General features: G+C 38.2%; 1 protein-coding gene across 1 annotated transcript in view; it reads left to right on the plus strand.

Moving 5' to 3' along the window:
* The window catches only part of IPO5 (importin 5), a 44,136-nt gene extending 22,911 nt beyond the window's left edge, over window positions 1–21,225 (plus strand). The window contains exons 10-26 of the mRNA XM_075089851.1: window positions 409–515; window positions 2,856–2,980; window positions 3,070–3,159; window positions 3,244–3,417; window positions 3,643–3,861; window positions 5,102–5,185; window positions 5,989–6,121; window positions 6,239–6,360; window positions 6,884–6,980; window positions 7,481–7,653; window positions 8,116–8,227; window positions 8,834–8,889; window positions 12,132–12,254; window positions 12,877–13,096; window positions 16,483–16,711; window positions 18,259–18,400; window positions 21,082–21,225. Coding sequence (XP_074945952.1) covers window positions 409–515; window positions 2,856–2,980; window positions 3,070–3,159; window positions 3,244–3,417; window positions 3,643–3,861; window positions 5,102–5,185; window positions 5,989–6,121; window positions 6,239–6,360; window positions 6,884–6,980; window positions 7,481–7,653; window positions 8,116–8,227; window positions 8,834–8,889; window positions 12,132–12,254; window positions 12,877–13,096; window positions 16,483–16,711; window positions 18,259–18,400; window positions 21,082–21,168 — 2,293 coding nt within the window. The 3' untranslated portion in view covers window positions 21,169–21,225. The remainder of the gene's footprint in view (window positions 1–408; window positions 516–2,855; window positions 2,981–3,069; window positions 3,160–3,243; window positions 3,418–3,642; window positions 3,862–5,101; window positions 5,186–5,988; window positions 6,122–6,238; window positions 6,361–6,883; window positions 6,981–7,480; window positions 7,654–8,115; window positions 8,228–8,833; window positions 8,890–12,131; window positions 12,255–12,876; window positions 13,097–16,482; window positions 16,712–18,258; window positions 18,401–21,081) is intronic.
* Window positions 21,226–21,231: the final 6 nt, after the last annotated feature.

Consider the following 21,231-nt stretch of genomic DNA (forward strand, 5'->3'; position numbering starts at 1 on the left):
AGTCTGAACTGGTTTGTGTTCTCATGACAAAAAGATGCTGGCCAGCATTACTGCTTAATTCATTGCAAACTTACTTTACAGCTTTCTAGGTATGTGTAATTGTTGCAAAATTCAGTCTGTACCTTCAGTGCAAGTATGGCCGAAGTTTCTGTGGTACGAGACTTATTCGGTGGGCTACAGAAAAGAAATATTTAAGTGGAGGGCAAATAACTGTTTTGTGACCAAAGCATCTGTGGTGTGTGTGCTTTTAGGTTTGGGTATGCCTTATTTACTTATGGAGGCTCATGTGTATACAGATGGCAAAAGTTTGAAGACTAGAACTGCAGGAAAGGGCACTTCTGTGCCCTGTTGGACTGTTTGTTTTATTGTAGATATCAAACCATTGATATTTCTGTAACTGATGTTTAGCAATGCCGTTGCTGGGGAGAGTGCACTGGACAGGATGGCATGTGGTCTTGGAGGAAAACTTGTTTTACCTATGATTAAAGAACATATTATGCAAATGCTTCAGAATCGTAAGTAACTGCAATTTTTTAACAACTCTATTCTTTCCAGGAAGTCGGATACCTCTTAGGTCTTCCTGTTTAGCTGCTTAATATATTTTATACACTTCTACTTCTGATTTCAGCAGCAAAAACTGTAAATGCTGTGAACTTGGAAGATTATACCTTTTCTTAGGCTGGAATTTATTAAACTTATGTACAGCACATTACAACTTTTTGCTGGACCATGGGCAGCTGAATGAGATGTCAAAACCAAAACAGTACATTTTTCTTAAACTCAGTCTGTGAATTAAATTTACATAAGGGAATACTTTTTTCTTGCTTTATAATATTCTGTCTAAATCAATATACAATGCCCCACAGTACCTTAAGTGTGCCTAAACTGCCACCTGTTATTCTGTAGCTTTTTTGTTGTTTCTTCAGAAACGCTGCATTTAAGTGAAATTTTAATACATTACATTTCATAGAGGAAAATTTGTTCTGTGTTTTTTTCCCTTGGAATTTGATGGACCAAAATATAGCAGAAGTCTGTGGTATGCTGATTTAAATATTTGTTTCATGAGGTGGTTCCATATATTCTTATCAGTTGCTTTGTATGCTTCTATTCTTAAAATACATGTAATCCTTGCTCAGGCAACCATTCAAAAACATATTGTGTTTGCTGCATACACTTCCAATTGACCTGTGCTTTGAGCCTTTGAAGTAGAAGATAATGCAAAAGTTCTGGGTGCTTTTCCTACCTTAATGATTTAAAACCCAGTCCAAAAAAGATTGTCACCATATTGGATACGGAATATAGGGCTACTCAAGGTACCACCTGCAGAGTGTGAACGCTTATAAAGTCTGTTTCAAGTTTTTTGGTAAAGTAAGTTTTATTTTGGAAACAGATTAACCTGCCTCTTCCAACGCTAATAGCTTCAAGGGTAGCAAATGCCTGGTTTTGTAGTACCCACAAAAAGGTGTGGAGTTTAGTGGCTGTAAGACCTGACTCCTGTGAACAGGAGAAGTCGTGCAGTTGATGCCTGATGCTTTCTTTCTGCTGGGTCAGAGCTTCCCATAACTATTAGTACTCTTTGGAAAAGGGAAATGCTGTAGATATCATTTGGCTCAGAGGCTTTCGCTAGTAGGGAGTTGGGGGAAAGATGAAGACGTTTACATTAAAACATCATTGATATTCTTGGAAATCAAACTTTCCTTTCTCCTATCCCCACCACTTTTCTCACAAATGTTTATTGAAATAATTCAAAATTTCTGGGTTTGGATGGGATAGCCAGATGGTCCAAACATGATTGCACTTCATTTTGCAGTATCATTAATTTCAAGTCTGGAATGCATGCTAATAGTAACACAGTGAGAGTAACAAGAGGCACAGGCTGAACTAGGAACATCCAATGAACTTAAATAGCAGCAAAATAAACTGCTTCTTCACTGTACCTTCTGTCAAGATGATATTTCATCTCATCCTGATCAGACAGAAGCTTAAGTGTAAGGATTCCAATGCTCTGAACTGTGGTGGTGTTCACTCCAGGAATTTAATACATTACCAGATATAATGAAATCTCACACTATTTTGGGAAAGAAGTTTTGTTGCATGCCTTTCCCACAGGCTGTTTGATAAACCTGTTTGTTGTTCTGGTGTTCTTTTCTGTAATCCCCATGCTTTCTAGCACAGAGAAAGATTGTGTGAAAATAAATAAATAAAAGAAATTGGAGTTTCTCCTCAATTAAAAGGAGAGGGGTGTGAAAGATCCATTTCAACAGTACCCGCTAGCCTGAGAATAGGCTAATAGGACTTGAAGGGAGGGAAAGCTTTACATCCCTAAATGGAATGTTACTGTTCTTAAATGGTCTTGGGAGACTGCTGAAAAGTTTAGCTCTGATTATTTATTTGTTTTAAATTTGGATATTGTTTGGTTCACTAGACCTTTTTCCCTTCCTGACCTAAAGAGGAGGGTATAGGCTGTTTTGATATCGTTAAAAAAAAAAAAAAAGCGGGGTGAGGGAAAAAGAAATACTGTCTTGATGTTTCCCTGATTAGTTCATTTAATGAAAATGCAGTTCCCAGGTTTTAGTACCACGTGTATACTTGTATCAGCAGTTTAGAATTCTTTTTTCTAGGTCTGGATTTGGCCTGCATTAGGCACTGAAATTTTTGTGCACCTCGAAGTATGTATGAGGAAAAGTGAAAAGTATTTAACAAATTAAGTAGATGCATCAATTTCCCTTCCCTCTCCTATTCTTCGCTCTTCCTCCTCCTGTCCCATCCCCCCCCCAAAAAAAGGCTATTTGACTTTGTGGTGCTTTGTAGTTTCCAAAACGAATAATATTTATTTTATTTTTACTCCTCTGTAGCTGACTGGAAATACAGGCATGCTGGCTTGATGGCACTCTCAGCCATTGGAGAAGGTTGTCACCAACAGATGGAGGGAATTTTAAATGAGATAGTTAATTTCGTTTTACTTTTCCTTCAGGATCCTGTGAGTCTAATTCAATTAATTATTTCAAAATGTTTTCATTTCTGCTCTCATGACTGCTTGCTAACTGTTTGAGGGGAATACTTTTTTAGCATCCAAGAGTAAGATATGCCGCTTGTAATGCTATCGGACAAATGGCAACGGACTTTGCACCTGGTTTTCAAAAGAAATTTCATGAGAAGGCAAGTAGTAGAATAGTCAAAAAATGGTAAAACCATGCCCCTTTCAGAAACTTGTTTTTCTGAAAATGAACACATCTGTTTCAGGTGATAGCAGCTCTTCTGCAAACCATGGAGGATCAAGGCAATCAGCGTGTTCAAGCCCATGCAGCTGCAGCACTCATAAACTTCACTGAAGATTGTCCCAAGTCACTGCTTATCCCATATTTGGATAATCTAGTGAAGCACCTTCATTCCACTATGGTGATAAAATTACAAGAGGTATAATATACTGGACAAATCGCTTCACAGAGGGTGATCTGTCACATAAGCAGAATAAGTTTAACTGAACTAAGATGTCTGAAATAAGCCAGTAGATGTATCTGCTGATCTTGTTATAAACTGACAAGAATTAGGATACATACAAGAGAGTTTTTTAGATTTGGCATACTTTTAACTAAAATATGTGCTTTGGAAATATAATGCTTTATTCTTCCTCTTTCCAAGTTGATACAGAAAGGCACTAAGCTAGTTTTGGAGCAAGTTGTGACTTCAATTGCATCAGTTGCAGATACAGCAGAGGAGAAGTTTGTTCCCTACTATGACTTATTTATGCCCTCTTTAAAACACATTGTTGAGAATGCTGTTCAGAAGGAATTAAGACTTTTAAGAGGAAAGACAATTGAATGCATCAGCCTAATTGGTCTTGCAGTTGGTAAAGAAAAGGTAAGCTTAGATGTTATCTAATGGTCTAAACATATTTTAAAGCACCTTTGTTTTCTATGCTGTTAACACTGAGTATATTCACTTGTTAAACATAGAGCTGTGTTGCTGATTTCTGTTTGTCTTCATGTTTTCATTTCTGAGGTAACTGTCTCTCTGTTTAGATTCACAAATTCAGACTATAATCTTATGAAAATATTACAGCTTAAGTTATTCTTGTCACACTGAACAATGTTGAAAACAAGCTTTCTTCTTTCTTTTTGGTTTTCTCTTTTTTTGCCTTAAGAGAAATACTGGAGCGTGTCATTTAGGCAGTGTCAGAATGACAAGTAAAATGTATGTAGTTGAAAGGAAACTTAGCGCTTTTTTTTGTATGGATACCTGAAAAAATTTAAATGTGCTTGTAATAGAACTTTTGAAGTACTTGTTTGTCATGAGGCTTGATGGGCAGGGTCTTTTTCTTGACGGTAATTGGTTAAAATGTGTGTCTCAAAGTAACGAGAAGCAACTGTGAAGCTCTATATGAGAGCCTAAGTGATGTTCTTGTAGCAACTTAACATTACGTTTTATAGATTTTCATTTTATGGAGTGAAGAAAATGGAAAATCACACTTTGAAGTAAAATAATGTGACGTACACAGTACAAAAATACTAATAGCCCCCAAATTATCGCCCTTTCCTTTGACTTAGAAGGCCTACCACTAAACTTACCATTCATGCAGCTAAATTTTAAACAGATTTTAAACATAAATAATGTTTAATAAGTTATCCTTGGAGGACTACTGGGAATGTGGGGAGTGAAAAGAGGATAGTTGTAACATCATTGGGGCATCTGATGTGACCTAAAATATTACTAGCACATGAGTTGGTAGCTCATGCTGTCAGCTTTTATCCCAGTTCCACAAAGGATTCAAAATAGTAAGGAGGCTATCTGGGGAAGTTAGAATTGTCAGATCATGTTTTGTGAGTATTAGTATTTATTTATGACATATTTTATTTAAATAGTTCTCTGCTATCAAGTACATGAATAGAGGTACAGTGAAGCTTAAGACAAGAATGGCTTGGTGATAATAGAAAAGGAACTTGTATTTTCACTTTTATCCACATTTCAGTCTATTTCCAGCTTTAGCTTGTGTCTCAGTAGTGTGTGGAACATAAATGCTCACCTAAATTGTTTGGTGTTCAGTCTTATAAATGTACCCTTTTAATTTGCCTTTAAAAACATAGTTGTTTCCTATATCTAGTTTATGCAGGACGCATCAGATGTAATGCAGCTGTTACTGAAGACACAAACAGACTTTAGTGATCTAGAAGATGACGATCCACAGGTATGTTAAAACTGTCTCTTTATAGTGCATAACTCATTGGTTATTATATACAAGGAACGTTTTTAATGTGACATTTCTCCTCCTGCCCTCCGTAATTACACTCTCAGACTAATTTTTCAATATGTCTTACAAAAATTGAGATTGATTGCCCTAAGATGGCCTTAGAATCTTTTACAAAACTGTACGTAGGAAATGAGACTGCCGGGACCTATTTGCTGAAGAAATTTCAGCATGTGCATAATAGTTCCTTGTGTATTAGTAACTACTGCATTTGGCATTGTATGACCTACTCCCTTGCTGTCACCTTCTTGTAAATAGTTCAACAAGACTTGAAAGACAGCTGTTCTAATGAGCAGAGAGCTATTTTGACTTGTACATCTGAAAACAAATACCCCTCTGAAAACACAGTACTGCACTCTTTTTTGCTCTATTTGCTATTTTCAGGAATGTGGCTCAGTAGTATCATTTAAATTCAGGGTATTATTCATTCCAGAAAGAAATCTACTTTTCAAGACAGTCATGATCACATTACATCTTCTACTGTCACATTCTTACATGTATAGCAACTTTGATCAGAGGTACCATCAATGTGGTGTTACAGATAAAGGCTTGGGGCAGGTCTTTTGAAGATGCATTTTTATATGGCTTGCATGTTGGATGAGTTCTCTTTGAAATAAGTTTTATGCACTGCTGACAAATTCTTTTAAAAAGTCCTGTTGTATAATGTTCTTTCTTTATGCTTTTAAGTATACATTAAAATAAAATGTGAGACATGAAAATTCTGACTCTGTTCTCTTTTATAGATTTCTTACATGATCTCAGCATGGGCCAGAATGTGTAAAATTCTTGGAAAAGAATTTCAGCAGTACCTTCCTGTTGTCATGGGACCTTTAATGAAGACTGCATCCATTAAACCTGAAGTAGCTCTTTTAGACAGTAGGTTTAAGATAATGTTTTGCTTTAAAAAATACTGAAAGAAATTATTTTGTAGCACTTACAGATTTTAATTTCTCCCCCTCGACCCCCCCCCCCCCCCCCCCCCCCCCGTAACAGCACAAGATATGGAGAATATGAGTGATGATGATGGTTGGGAATTTGTAAACCTAGGAGATCAGCAAAGTTTTGGAATTAAAACTGCAGGCCTTGAAGAAAAAGCAACTGCATGCCAGATGCTGGTGAGTAATAGGACAGGTTTGGTGATCTATGTATTGCTGGACAATTGAGTCTGAAGCCAAGATCTGTAATGAAAATACTCTTTATAGTGTCAGATGAAATAGTTTTGTTTTCCTTCGGGTGATAGGGTTAAGTTTGGGTTTCAGACACTGTGTGTCATTTACTTGATTAAAAATATTGTCTTTATTTTGGAGCTTCAATTTTTAAGAATAACAGATAGTTTTCCTTTGTCAACAAAACTTCTAAGGAACTGGAGATGTTAGAGTAGAATATTTTTGCAAATATTGATGTTTCTGAAATTAGTTTTAAAAATACACCCATGTACTGAGTGAGAACTGATGCTGCTATCAGGGTTTCTTAAAATAGCACAGTGGAGGGGGTAGGTAAATGGATTATTACATGGGTTTTTTTAAATAAATTGAAAACCGTAAACTTTTAACAATCTTTCTGTCCATTACATACTTGAAAAATATTAGTAACAGTGTTTTCCCTTAAAGGTGGCACTTCCATGCTTTTGTGTTTCAGGTTTGCTATGCAAAAGAGCTAAAAGAAGGATTCGTGGAGTACACAGAGCAAGTTGTAAAGCTGATGGTTCCTTTGTTGAAGTTCTATTTCCATGATGATATCCTACTAACAAATTCTGCTGTGAAAATGGAAACTTAGTTTGGAAGAACCGAATCGTGCTTACTGTTTTCCTAAATTAATTGAATTTGTTAGTGTTAAAATATTCTGTTGCTTTATAGCAGATTTTTTTTCTGAGAACATTGTTTTACACACTTTTTTAGGCAATGTATCCTACTTTTCCCCCTAGTTTCTTTTTAAAGAACCGTGTCTTTAATGTTGAAAGCAAACAGTAGAGAAAGTGATGTTTGTGCCAACAAGGTGAGGAGAACTTGAACACCTTTTCTGCCATAGCCTGGAACAGGCTTGAAACAGCTCTTAAATAGCAAAAAGTTTAATTTTTCTATCATCTTAATCTGTATCTAATTAAGAAATCAAACGCACTGGACTGTAATTAAAAAGAATCTGGTAGAAAACTAGTAACTCTGTTATGGTGAGGGGTGCTTAAATTCTAAACACTTTATGTTGGTATTGCTTGTTTTATTGCCTTAATAATGAAACGTGTTCGAGTGGCAGCAGCAGAGTCGATGCCCCTCCTTCTTGAATGTGCTAGAGTTCGTGGGCCAGAGTACCTCACACAGATGTGGCACTTCATGTGTGATGCGCTCATCAAAGCCATTGGGACAGAACCAGATTCAGATGTTCTCTCAGAAATAATGCATTCTTTTGCAAAGGTAACTTTCTTCCTTAGAAATTTTATGGTGTTACTGTTCACAGCTTTTTATGGTAAGAAAGAACATGTGTTCGACGTTCATTTAAATGGCTGGAAGGAATGCAAGGCTTCCTCTACATGAATTTTGGTTTGACTGTAAATGTTGTTATAGCTGATCGAAAAAACTTAGTTGTACTTTTTTTTGCAAGAACGAAAATACTAAAGTATTAACCTAAAATATTTACCAGATTTGTTCATTTTAACCACAAACCATAAACTGAAGTTATGTGCATGAAATGTACAGTGGTACTATGCCTTACTTGTGTAATTTGAGCATTGATTACAGTTGGAATGTTCTATTACTCTTATTTCTGCTAGCGATTGCTTAAAGCAGAGCATGTATTAATATTCCCTGTGTGCTTACATTTCATTGAGACTGCTCATGTAACTTAAAGCTGAAAAACTGATCATTTTATTTCACTAGTGCATTGAGGTAATGGGAGATGGATGCCTTAACAACGAACACTTTGAAGAACTTGGAGGAATATTGAAAGGAAAACTAGAAGAGCACTTTAAAAATCAAGAATTAAGACAGGGTAAGTTAACACAAATTCCTGTTAACATGTGACAATGGCTGTTCTTTAAAGCAGAATTCCTAATAATTCCTGAACACCAGAAAAAAAGCCTAGTTCAGATTTCTTTAATTTGCATATTTGGGTAAGGTAATTGGGCTTTGAAACAACAGAATCTGTGAATTATATTTGTAAGCTCTGGGAACAGTAAGATGGCATCATTTGAAGGAATACTGTAGCTGATCAAAACTGATGGACAGATTTACTTGAAGACGGTGTGTGTGCCTGTGGTGGTGTCATTTCTGTGGGTTTTTTCATCTGAAGTCTTTGCAGTTTTCTTAAAATAATGTAGTTTCTTATTCCCATGCACTTTTCTTATCCTTGTGGACAAGCTGGTGTGTTTCTTTCTTTCATACGCTTTTATGCTTTCTTAAACTGAGCTGTCTCATTATACTTCTTGTTTTTCCGTGAAAGCTCTTCAAAGCTGCTTAAAGACAGAAAATTCCTGTTGCACCTTCAGCTACTGTTTCCTATTTTCTAAATTTTTTTCTGCATCATTTTTTCCCTTTCACAGGCTTCTTACACACTTGCAGAAATGTGATGGTTTAATATTTGTTTTTTTCAATTTAGTGAAAAGGCAAGATGAAGACTACGATGAACAAGTTGAAGAGTCGTTACAAGATGAAGTAAGTTTGGGTTTTTTTTCTGCTCATGAAGCACGAGGATGGAAATACATTACATGGATATGCTATGCTACTCAGTTAAGGCATAATGCATCCTCAGAATTATTTCTTCCTGGCACAATGTTCTGTTACCATATTCCTTCAAAACTTCCAGTGAGAAATGGGTCACACTGTGTGTGAATTAGAAAATCTTAAAGGGTTCCTTGTCCAGTATACTGAAGGAAGTTCAGAATATAGCTCTTCTTTTTTTAATCCTCTCCATAAACTCTTAGATGACTTTAAATGGTCTGCTGTCAAATGCTGTATCAGTGATAACCTAAGGCCTCTTGACTTGCTTTTTCTTTGTGCCTTATGACCTAGGTGGCTCTTAAGCTTGAGTGTATGTCTGATAACTCGACCTCTGATGTGTCAGGTCAGAAGCCTGTCTCAAAAAGAATAGACTAAAATAGTATCAAAGGAGCACAGCAGGAAAAATAGCTGACATAATGTGCTTGCTTATGAGAGAATACCAAAGTGACTACTTACCTTCTAAGATATTGAACTGATGTTTTCATTTGAAGTGGAGGTGACTGTAGAAGCAATACTGTAGTTCTATTAAATCATTATTGGTATGAAGAGAGCAATAAAGCATAATAAGTCACTGCTGCTTATAACGTGAGACATAAAGGATACTCATAACTTTAAGAATTAGGAATTTTTTTTGCCACAGACTGCAGATGTGAAGCTTGTGAAGTTGTATTGTGAAACTTGTTTACATGAGTTTGACCTGTATGCAGACTCCAGAACATATCTTAACAGATCATGCACCCATATGTAAATACTTTCTTAAATAACAATGCAGTTCTTGAGCCCCTTTCCTTTGGGAACGTTAGGCCACTAATTCAAAAGGATAGATTTCTGGCACCTACATACTGCTTGGAATCAAAAAATGACAAAACTCAAGTTCTGAGCCAAGAGCCTTTCCTGATTTTTCTCCCTTTCTTATTTGCAATGTTTACAGTTCGTTTTTGTAGACAGTGAGTTAGGCAGTTTGTTCTTTTTTTCTTATGTGTCACTCTACTGACAGATAATGCTAGCAAGGAGCAGTTTCAGAAAAGCTGGATCCATACTCTGCAACCGAGTTGCAAGGCATTTTTAAAAATGCTTTCCTTTAAAAAAAAAATCAGCAAGGTCAAATATAAAAGACTGCAAGAAAGACTTGGCTGCATTACCCTGTGAAAGGAGGAGTGGGACCAGAATGTCACTTGCCATATGGACAGAATTATCATATGGTAAAGAGTTACATTTGGATATACCCCTTTGGTCCCAGAATATGTTTATGTAGCCCTTAGCTCAAGGCAAGAGAAATATAAGGGAGTACAGAAGTCATGAAGATATTCAAAGAGTAGTTTCAATAAGATGTCCAGATACAGCCCTAGCTTGGGCAACAGCTAAACTGCTGGTTTGATAAAGGGTAGGAGAATGCATACATTAAGCAAGTGTTATGCTCTCCCCTGAGCATCTGTTATCAGCTATTACTAAACAGACATTAATAAGCCAGGTGGACCTTGTGGTGTGCTGCAGCAGTTCTCTATCTCTATTTTCATTTCACAGAATTTCATTTCACCCTGTCTTTTCATTTCACTGCACATTTCACATTTGTGCATATGTTCAAGATGTACTGCTTGAATTATGCCTTGACAATGCAGAAGTTGTCTAACCAGTGAGGGTTTAAATATCCTGTTGTGGGAAGCTGCCTGTTACATGAGAATGACTTATTAGTTTCTCACTAGGAACCAGAAACTAGCTGTGTTCTGTTTTCCCTCCCTGTTAAAATATAAACTAATTAAAGGAACCACACTGAGTACAACAGAACTTTCTTTAAAACAAAGTTAGAGGGTTTTCCCAACACAAGTGTGTCCAGGGAGCAATCCTTGCTTGCAAAACAGATTTTCCTGGAAGCTGCATCAAGGCACAGGGAACACAGAGAGGTGATTAGAGACATCTGACGTAGCTTCACAAAGGGTGAATCATGCCTGACTTATCTGGTGGCTTCTATGATGGAGTGACTATGTTAGTGGATTAAGGAAGAGCAAGTGATGTCATCTAACTTCTGTAAGGCCTTTGACACAGGTCCCCAGCAACATCCTTGTTGCTGAATTGGAAAGATATGGATTTGATGGACGGACTATTCGGTGGATAAGGAATTGGCTGCATGACCATGTCTAAAGAGTTGCATTCAGTGGTTCAATGTCCAAATGGAGATCAGTTACAAGGGGTGTCCCTCAGGGGTCTGTATAAACACGTAGGTAGTGGGATCGAGTGCACCCTCAGCAAGTTTGCAGATGACACCAAGCTGAGTGGTGCAGTTGGTGTGCTTGGAGGAAGGGATGATATCCAAAGGGACCTGGACAAGCTGGAGAGGTGGGGCTATGCAAACCTCCTGAGGTTCAGCAATGCCAAGTGCAAGGTCCTGCACCTGGGTCGGGGCAATCCTCTATATCAATACACGCTGGGGGATGAAGGGATTGAGAGCAGCCCTGCAGAGAAGGACTCAGAGGGTACTGGTGGACAAAAATCTGGACATGAGCAGGCAGTGTGTGCTCACAGCCCAGAAGGCCAACTGTATCCTGGGCTGCATCAAAAGAACTGTGGCCAGCAGGTCAAGGGAAGTGATTCTGCCCCTCTACTCTGCTCTGGTGAGACCCCACCTGGAGTCCTGCATCCAGCTCTGGAGCCCTCAGCACAAGAAGGACATGGACCTGTTGGAGCAGGTCCAGAGGAGTCCACAAAAAAGATCCGAGGGCTGGAGCACCTCTCCTGTGAGGACAGGCTGAGAGAGTTGGGGCTGTTCAGCCTGGAGAAGAGAAGGCTGCGGGGAGACCTCATTGCGGCCTTTCAGTACTTAAAGGGGGACTATAGGAAGGATGGGGGCAACCTCTTTAGCAAGGCCTGTGTGACAGGACAGGGGCAACTGTTTTAAACTAAAAGAGGGCAGGTTTAGATTGAACATAAGAAACTTTTTTTACAATGAGGTTGGTGAGAGACTGGAGCAGGTCTCCCACAGAAGTTGCCATTCTACGATTCTATCATTCTGTGATTAGACCAAGAGTTGAAAGATAGTTGACTGAAAAAGATTGGTGTTACAAAACAAAATTATTAAGCAACTTTATTCCATTAGTTTAGAGACCTCAGCATTTCATCTGACTTCCACTGTTTTAAAGATCGTTAGTCTTAATGTGAGCTGTGTATCCTTTTCCTATCAGGATGACAGTGACGTTTATATTTTGACTAAAGTATCGGATATTTTGCACTCAATATTCAGCAGTTACAAGGAGAAGGTGCTGCCGTGGTTTGAAAGGCTACTTCCACTTATTGTCAACTTAATTGTAAGTACCTTGCTTTCTTTTAATTTTACTTTTTTTTTTTTTTTTGTTCTGATGTGTAGTAGGCTGTCTGTGCTGGAATCTTAGAGAGCCTGGTTGATAGAATGTAGCAATTATTGTTTTACAAAACGGGCAGTTCAAGGTTATTTTGGATCAAGTGTGAAGTTGTTTGAACAGCAGCACTGCTGTGCCTCTTCTAATCTCTGTGTTGCAAGATAGAGGATCATTGACACACACAACTATTTTGAGAAATTTTGTTTGCCTGGGAGTGTTTGATACTCTCTAAAATGGATTTCAAGAAGAGGGCCAAAAAAAGCATTGCAGACTAGTGGGGAAAATTGAGACTGAAATAGGTAACAGAGTGTGAAATAGAGGTAAAGGATTTAGCCTAAAATCGTTATTTTTTTAATTAGCTTAGATTTTCACCTGGGTTTGGTTTTGTTTATGGCATTGCTGCAGGTATCACTACAGAGAACTATGTGTTTGTAGGATTACATTTAATCGAGGAAGATTTTAACAAAAATACCAGACTACTGTTACTATGATCATTCTGTCGATATAACCGTTGACTGCACAAAAATTATCAGTATTAAGGTGGCTGAAATGTTACCTGTTTTTGATGCAGTGTCCACATAGACCATGGCCAGACAGGCAGTGGGGGCTATGCATTTTTGACGACATTGTAGAGCACTGCAGCCCCTCCTCATTCAAGTATGCTGAATACTTCCTGAGGCCAATGCTGCAGTCAATATGTGACAACAGCCCAGAGGTTAGGCAAGCAGCTGCCTACGGTGTTGGAGTTATGGCACAATTTGGTGGGGACAGCTATCGTCCTTTTTGCACAGGTACGTACATGCATCTGATAAAACCTTTTGATTCGGGGAGGGGGGTGTGTGTGTTTAAAAATGCCTCGCCTTTTGGTTGATGAGGTCTCTTCCCTTTGGCAGTGAAAATAGATGGCCAGTATGACCTGTGTGGCAGACTGGTGGTGATGAGTAAAGTACCTGAATTCCTTGGGCTTTCTGTGAAGTTCTGCTTAGTAGCTTTTATGTTGCAGAACTTACTGCTTAGCAAACTTGATTTACATATTTTTTAAAAAAATATGGTCTGACATGCAAATGTTAATTTCATTTAAAAATAGCTTCCTTGTACACACCTGTCTTAGAGTTGCTTTTTATTAATACTAATGTGGTTACATGTGAATGCAGAACACTGATTGTCTGGAAAAATGATACAAGCAACCTGTATTAAGGAGTAACCAAGAATGCAGCTAATGTGGCTCTCTGCTTTCCCGTTATATACAAAGAAGGAGCCTGGTTGCTGTGACTAAGAAATGAAATGCGTATGATAATGCCTATCAGAAACACTTTGTCTGCTTACTTTCTGAATGTCTCAGGTTTCTCTAGAACTTCAAATTTGTCTTGAATTTAAAGAAATGATTGTCTGATGGCACTTTTCTTGCCATTCAGCAAAGTTAATTTTGCACACTAACTAGAGGGTTTTTTACTTTAGGGAAATACTTAGCTCTTTCAAATGTGTTTCACAGGAATCTTAAAGAAAAGCTGAATTAAATTATGTGAGATTATGATAACCATGGGATAGGGATAAATTAGGACTTTAACACAGGTCTTACCTACGTCAATAGAGGTTGTAATTTTCACTGTTAATGTAAAGGTAACTGTCACATGGCAATAATCAAGATAAGGTGTCTTTTTAAAAAAAGAAAAAAGGGGGGAAACTGTGCAGTGAGACATTAAGAGCGTTAAAATTTAAAATTGTCTAGGAAAATACTTCCTAAAAAGGTTTTTTTGTGAATTTTTCCGTAAGGTTTTTATGTCTTGTCCCAAGACTAGAGGAGTAGAGACTGAGGTCAAGATAGTTTTGTTTTGGAGTTTGGGGGTATCTGTTGGAGTCTAATTTTATTTTTCAGTCATTAGACTTTACCTTGGCCCACTCAAACTTTCTAATAACTTTGATCCTTTTCTTCATATTTGGACAAATAATCCTTGAGTCAACCCAGACACTTGGCTTCTCCATTATTTGGATGTTGAGATAAAATAACTTTTTTACTTTACAGCTTCTTAAGAGGCACCTCAGAAGTATTTTAAATACTTTTGTATGTACATGAAAGAACTTTGTGATTTATTTTAATAGATGGTGTGCTGTGATTAGAAACAAAGTACATCCATGCCATGAGAAGCTTTCTATTCCATAGGTTTTACTGTCTGCTCTAAAAACACCATGTTTGTGAGCTTTTATTTATAATTTCATTTCTCTACTGCTTAATATATAGCACTGGCATGTTGTTCTGTTGCAAGTTTGTAGCAGCATGTAAAGACTCGAGACTATTCAGAAAAAGCAGATGTATTAACATAAGAGTTTTCGGCAGTCAGTTGAAAAAATACAGGAATATAGAGAGAACTTGTAAATGGCACAAGAGCTACATTATGGTGAAACAATGAATTAAACATAGAATTAGTAAAGAACAAAGTATAAGATACAAGGAAAAATTACAGCAAATCAAGTAACTTTCTAAATGGGGTTACAAGGTCATAATTTATGGGACTGTCAATGTTGCTTGTTTCTTATGTGGGTGGAAGAATATAGTCAGCTATTCTTGCTGAATATTTATTAATCAACTGCATGTGTTTCTTCCTAAATCATATCAGTGGCCTTGAAACTTTTGGTGGTACAAGATGTCAGAGCAATCAGTCCTTGGAAAAAAAGAAAACTATTATTATTGTAGAATAGTGTCTTTTATAGTCAAAAGGGTTTTTTTAAGGATCATCTACCACAACATCGATGTGAGAAGAGATGTGTTTTCTAGACAAGAAGAAAACTTGTCTACGAAGGGAGGGACTATGCTGATTCATTTTGATGCCCTCCTAATCTTATGGCTGCAAGGACACACATACCTACAGAGTCTTTCATTAGTATCAAGGAGCATGAGGAAATGCAGATCAGATTTAGGTTCAGCCATCATGAAAACCTGAGGTTATAAAATGCAGGCTCAGTTTGCCTGGACATTGTAGGCTTCTATGAAACAAACTCTGCTTTGCGGATAAGTCCAGCATCATTATCCTGCATTCAATATTTAAGCTAGTGGGTCTCATGACCCATGTTTCTGCAGTTCTGTGATGATCATCAGCCCTGTAAAAGTATCCTCGTCTAGCTTAGGGTTAATCCTGTTTTTCCATAGCTGCTGAGTTCTTTAAAAATCTGATTCAGTGAAGTTAATATACCAAGTGTCATTGTGTATTCCTTAACTGAAAAGCTGCCACTTACTCATCAAAATGAGGTAGCGTGAGATCTCACTCTCCTTCAGTAACTGGAGTTATTTTGAAGTGTGCTTTCTGCACAATTCCACAACCTGTTTTCTGTGCTGATATAGAATTTTATAGCTTTAGCATTATATTTTTAGAAGAACACAAGGACAATTGTTCCTGTATGCCCACAGAGTGCTCTGAAGTCTGCATTGACACCAGTAACTGAAAACATGACATTAATGTTAATTTAGAATTGTGCATGTAGTTACCTGTGTGACTATTGAAAAAAAAAATGCTATTAATGTAGCAAGAAAGTTGGCGTTTTTCCTTGGTGTTTGATTTTTACCATTGAAACCATGCCAGGTGGATTCACCAGATGAGATTACTTCTGTGAGGTTTTCCTAGTACACCTTTCAATGGTGGTGGAAGGTGTGTATGTGTACGTACATACATATACATGTACATAAGTTTATATGTGGGCACAAACAATAGATACACAGGAGGCATACACTATAGGCGGGGACTACAGTCCAAATTAATGTGACTGTCGCTGTATCGGTGCTTTCCATCATCCTGTGTTTATAGAGCTTGTTAGATTAAAAAGATAATGCTCATTATCTTTTGTTTTTACTATAAAGTACAATGTCTTCTGGATTGCATAACTCCAATTGAGAGATACAGGAAGATTTTTGTTTTTCTTTTGAACTCATAAAGCAAACCTGAACTTTTGCAGTAGCTGTTTTCTTGTGTTTCCTTGTATAGCTTTATCTATCTCTCTGTTTTTCATATGATGATTACTGAGCTGGGAAGAGCCTAGTAGTGGGACGTTGGGATGACTGGATTTTGGTGCTCGGGTCACAAAAAACCCCCATTGTTAATACATGCAGGTGTCTCATGTAATCGGTGATGTTAATAAAAGATAACTTGATTGTGCATTAAACTTTGTTCTTGTGTTTAACAACTAGAGGCGCTTCCATTGCTGGTGAGAGTCATTCAGTCACCAGATGCCAAAACCAAAGAGAATGTCAATGCAACAGAGAACTGCATCTCAGCTGTAGGAAAGATAATGAAGTTCAAGCCTGACTGTGTAAATGTTGAAGAAGTCCTGCCACACTGGTTGTCGTGGCTTCCACTTCATGAAGATAAAGAAGAAGCTGTTCATACTTTCAATTATCTGTGTGACTTAATTGAGAGGTAAGGCAAAGTCATGACATAAATGCAGAAAGTAAGCCTGTTTGCAGGTTCTTGCCTTGCATTCGTTTTCCAAAACTGAGAGACTGTCAGGTTAATCTGCATATGCTTTAGAGAGGGTGATTTGGAATGTCAGAACTGAGCCTTCCATGATGTCATTGCTTTTTTTCAAACAGCTGGTGTTCTCATCCGAACTAGCGTCTGTATGGCTTGAAAAAATTCCTGGCTGCTTTATATGTACATGATGGGAAAGGATCAGCTGGAAACTTCTACAGAACACTTTAGGGAAATTTTTGATACTCTGCTTACATATCGGCATTAAAAACTGACCAGGTCTCTTCATTTAAGGGCAGCGCACGCGCCCTTGCAGGACTTTCTTTTCATAACCTTTTAAAGGAGCTTTGCACCTTTTTTCTTTCCAAAAGCTTGAGTATTAACACAACAAAGTATGAAGTAGAGAAATAATACAGATAAATTAATGGTACAGGGCTATCTCCCTTAATAAGTTTGTAATAATAATTTCAGTTGCTATTGAAAGCAGCTTGTCCCACAGCTTGTTCTTCAGATTTGTGGTCCCTCCCATAGGTCAGGGGAAGAAAAAAAACTAATTTGGTGTGGGTGTAAGTTTCACTTCATAATTGAGTGGAGGAATGTCAGCTTCTGAATCATTATGTAGTAGCCATGTTCTGGCTGACAATTTATTATATCTTAGCAGAAACGTAGGAAATAATTCAGCTTTCCTGCAGTCTTTTCTACTGTGTGAACACCTTGTGTTTCTTGGTGCTTCACTAAGGCAAGGTCTCAAAATGGGTGGTGGCAGTTGAGCTCTCTATGCTGGTAATAGCACAGTTGTGTAGAGACACCACAATAACACTGACCTGCGTGAATATACACACAGATATAGAAATCGGGAATTACAGTACTGGCACACTTTCGTGCCCAGCTCTGCGCAGGTGGCTCAGCCTTGCTATGTGCTTCTCTGGCACTCTCAGTCCTGCATTTGCAGCCTTGGCGTTCCAGCAGTGGTAGGTGGCGGGGCTGGAAGTAGATCATGTTTTCCAGCCAGATCCCTGGTTGCCAGCACTCTTCTACTTCAACACTTGTCTGGGAAAGAGGGAGCAGAACTGCTGACTTGCTGTGTTAGTGAGAGCGCTGGCGGGGAGCTGAAGTCACTGGTGCTCTCTGACGCCAGTAACACAACCTCCTCCCCCTGGCAGCCCAGAGAGAGGACTAAGCCCTATTACACGGGGTATTTCTGTCACACTGTTTACAGTTCCATCTGCATGGAACTCAGCACTTCTGTAAAGTTCAGAACTTCTTCCTGATAAAGTGTAGGCTGATTAAAGAATCAGCTGGTTAAATATTAACAGGAGAGGGAACATTCTGTCAGCAGGCAACAAAGCTATGCATGCTTATTCAGCTGAGCAAAACTTAGATGTGAATAAGCAGGTTTAGAATAAGATATTTTAAAATCACTCAACTGATATGTAAAATGCCTACCTTTTTTTTTGTTAAACATTAATTTGTAATATATATTTTGATTGTAACAGCAACAACCCAGTTGTCCTCGGTCCCAACAACTCTAACCTTCCCAGAATATTTGGTATAATTGCGGATGGTGAAATTCATGAAGCTATTAAACATGAAGATCCATGTACCAAGCGGCTGGCTAATGTTGTTCGCCAAGTGCAGGTAAATAAATGCTTCTTACGTATAAAGGGAATGTTTAGAATCTATTTTCAGAAGCAACCGAACATTGTCTCCTTAGAGAATAATGATTCAACCAGTGATCTTGGAGATCCTTGGGCATTCCTTGAACCATTAGTGATAAAACATGGTAGCATTTGCACTTGGATAAAGTCTGTCTCTTTTGATAAACTTCAGAAGCTTAAAACTTTTTTTTTATTAATAAGATAAATGCAGCTAGATGGTTAACAAGCTAGCTGGTGTTAGTTGTTTGTGGATTTGGTTTTTCTTTTCTGAGCCAGAAGCTAAAATGGGACAAGGAATCTACCCCTCTCTGTATCAGTGAACTGTACTGCAGGGCTTGATCCAACATGCGGTTCCTGTAAGGGTCCCCAGCGCCCTGTGGTGACTTACTAATATAGCAGAGGCTTGGGATCTTTGCTAGAGAATGAGAGCAAACCACAAGTAATTTTACTATTGCCCTCTTTAATCCAGTGCAAATAAAGGCGGCTGTTCAATGTTTTCCTTACCTTTGGGGAACTGCCTCAAGGTTCGCTTCCTTTCTGCCCCAACGAGTGCTTACGGTGCTGGGTGGTGAGAATGTCCAAGTATTTAAGCTGCGCCGCTCTACAGTGTAAGCAATAGTGCGCGTAGGGCGGACCTGATCCAGGGCCACATGTTATCAGATGGACTTAAGTGACAGTTGCAGCACTTAATGATAGAAACTAGTGTGCCTGGCAAGCATATAGCTTATCAAAATGCACAGAGGATTTGGAGCAGCAGCTGTTCAATTATTGTCCCTTCTACCTGGCACGCTTTGGCAAAACTCAGGTTCCAGAATTTTAGGAATATTTGATTTTGGAAAGGATTCACTTGGATGAGTGTATCAGCCTGTGAGATGCAATATGTCTGGTAGAAAATGACATGTTAAAACTCTGAACGCATAAAAAGAAAGAAAACAAGCAAAGTTTCAAAGTGAAAGTGGTGTAAGTGGCTGCTCTAGCTTCTGGCTGTCAGATACAAATCCTTGCTGTTAGTACTTGAAGTCTGTGTATGGAACTTTATATTAGGGTATGCTGATGTATTTGTTCAGTTTACCTTAAGCGCTCAAGGTTAGCTGATTATTTTCTTTTAATAATAAAATGGCACGTACATGTATAGATTAGTTATGTATAGCAAAGTCTTGTTTTGGCCAGGAATGACAGAAACTTAAGATGGAAAGCAGACATCTACATCAGTTAAATGATTTACCTTCAGGCTGTGGGGGAAAAATCTTAACGGTCATAGTTTTCTAAAACTATAATTTTAGCGTACCTATCTTTTGTCACATATAATAGACTTTAGTAAACCACTGTCAATATATTATATACTATAGTAGGAACTTTAAAGCCTGTGTAGTTGCTAACAGTCTGTCTGCTGCTGCTTCCCATGCTCCAGAAGAAAGACTTTTTAAATGATCTCAGTAAGCTGTTCCAGTGCCAACATCGGACATGAGTAACATTATGGTCATAGCTAGAATTAAACATAAACTTTTTTCCTTATGCTTAGGTATCCCTAGACCAGAAATACTTCAGTGTAACGTATCAGTTTAAATGTGTGTCAGAAATGCTGGAAGAGCACATTTAGTTTTGCAATACTCCATTATACATTGAGAGTCTAAAATGCCTAATATTATTTAAAACTAAAAACACAACCCAAACTCGACTGGAGGAATTTGTTTTCGAATTCTTTTAGATTCTGTGAATCTGTTTTTATTTTCTTTTTTTTTTTAAGGAATGTGTGAGAAAAGGGCGTTATAATAGAGCTGAACAGAAAATATACCAAGTATAAATGAAAACAATTCTTTTTCATTTACTTCAAGTGTACTGCTATTGCGAAAGCCAATCTAAAGACCTACAGCCAGTCACCTGCGATTTTTTTTTCCTATCAATGTCCTTCTAAAGAAAGCTGCGTGCCGGTTGCTTCCAGCTTCTCTTGATAAGTGGATAAATACTCCCAGCCTTTTTTTAATTTTCAGTGTTTCCTACTACCATAAGAACCAGTCCCTACGGATGGTGACTTCAGAAGATAATGTCTCAGCCGAGGGCTGTGGTAGCACAGATGAGGCACACTGAGGGGCAGGAAAGCCTGGGTTTACATTTACCTGGATGGATGCTATGTACGAGCATCTATTTCTAGATAGGAGATTCTTTTTGCCCTGGGAAGTAATTTACCATTCCTTTCACTAAAGAGTAATGCCGTGTGTTGGCAGCAGAATTTTGCACGTACGCGCTTAGTGTATGTAGCATGTTATGCCGTCACCACAGTGCCCCCTTCCCCTGAATGTGTTACTGGTGCACCAGCACCCAAAGGATACTCTCGCATTAAGGTAAGGTTCAGTTTTGCCTGAACTTTTAACTTTTAACTTCAGTGCAAAACAGAGCAAGCGGTTAGGCTACAGTTAACTTAAGGGTATCAATTGTCATTTGACCCACTTAGTTATGGGGCGTTCCCAGGAGTTTCAAACCAGTTCCGCTGGTGCTATTTAACCGGAGCTTGCCTCTGTTTAGCGTTTTAGAGCACCTCTAGTTGAACCTATGTAGGACTGTGTATAACTGAAGCCTAGTGAACGTAAACATATGAAAGTTTAGCGTGTGCCTTCGAAGCTTGTCAGCCTGCATAAAGACAACTTCTCATTTGTTTTCTAGACATCTGGAGGACTGTGGACAGAATGCATATCACAGCTCAATGCAGATCAACAGGCAGCCATACAGGAGCTCCTGAACTCTGCTTGAAGGGCCTTAATTATCATCTGCAAGAAAACTAACTCCAAATAAACGTTTACCCTATTGTTTAGG

The sequence above is a fragment of the Phalacrocorax aristotelis genome, chromosome 1 (genome assembly GCF_949628215.1).
Source record: "Phalacrocorax aristotelis chromosome 1, bGulAri2.1, whole genome shotgun sequence".
Classification (NCBI taxonomy): domain Eukaryota; kingdom Metazoa; phylum Chordata; class Aves; order Suliformes; family Phalacrocoracidae; genus Phalacrocorax; species Phalacrocorax aristotelis.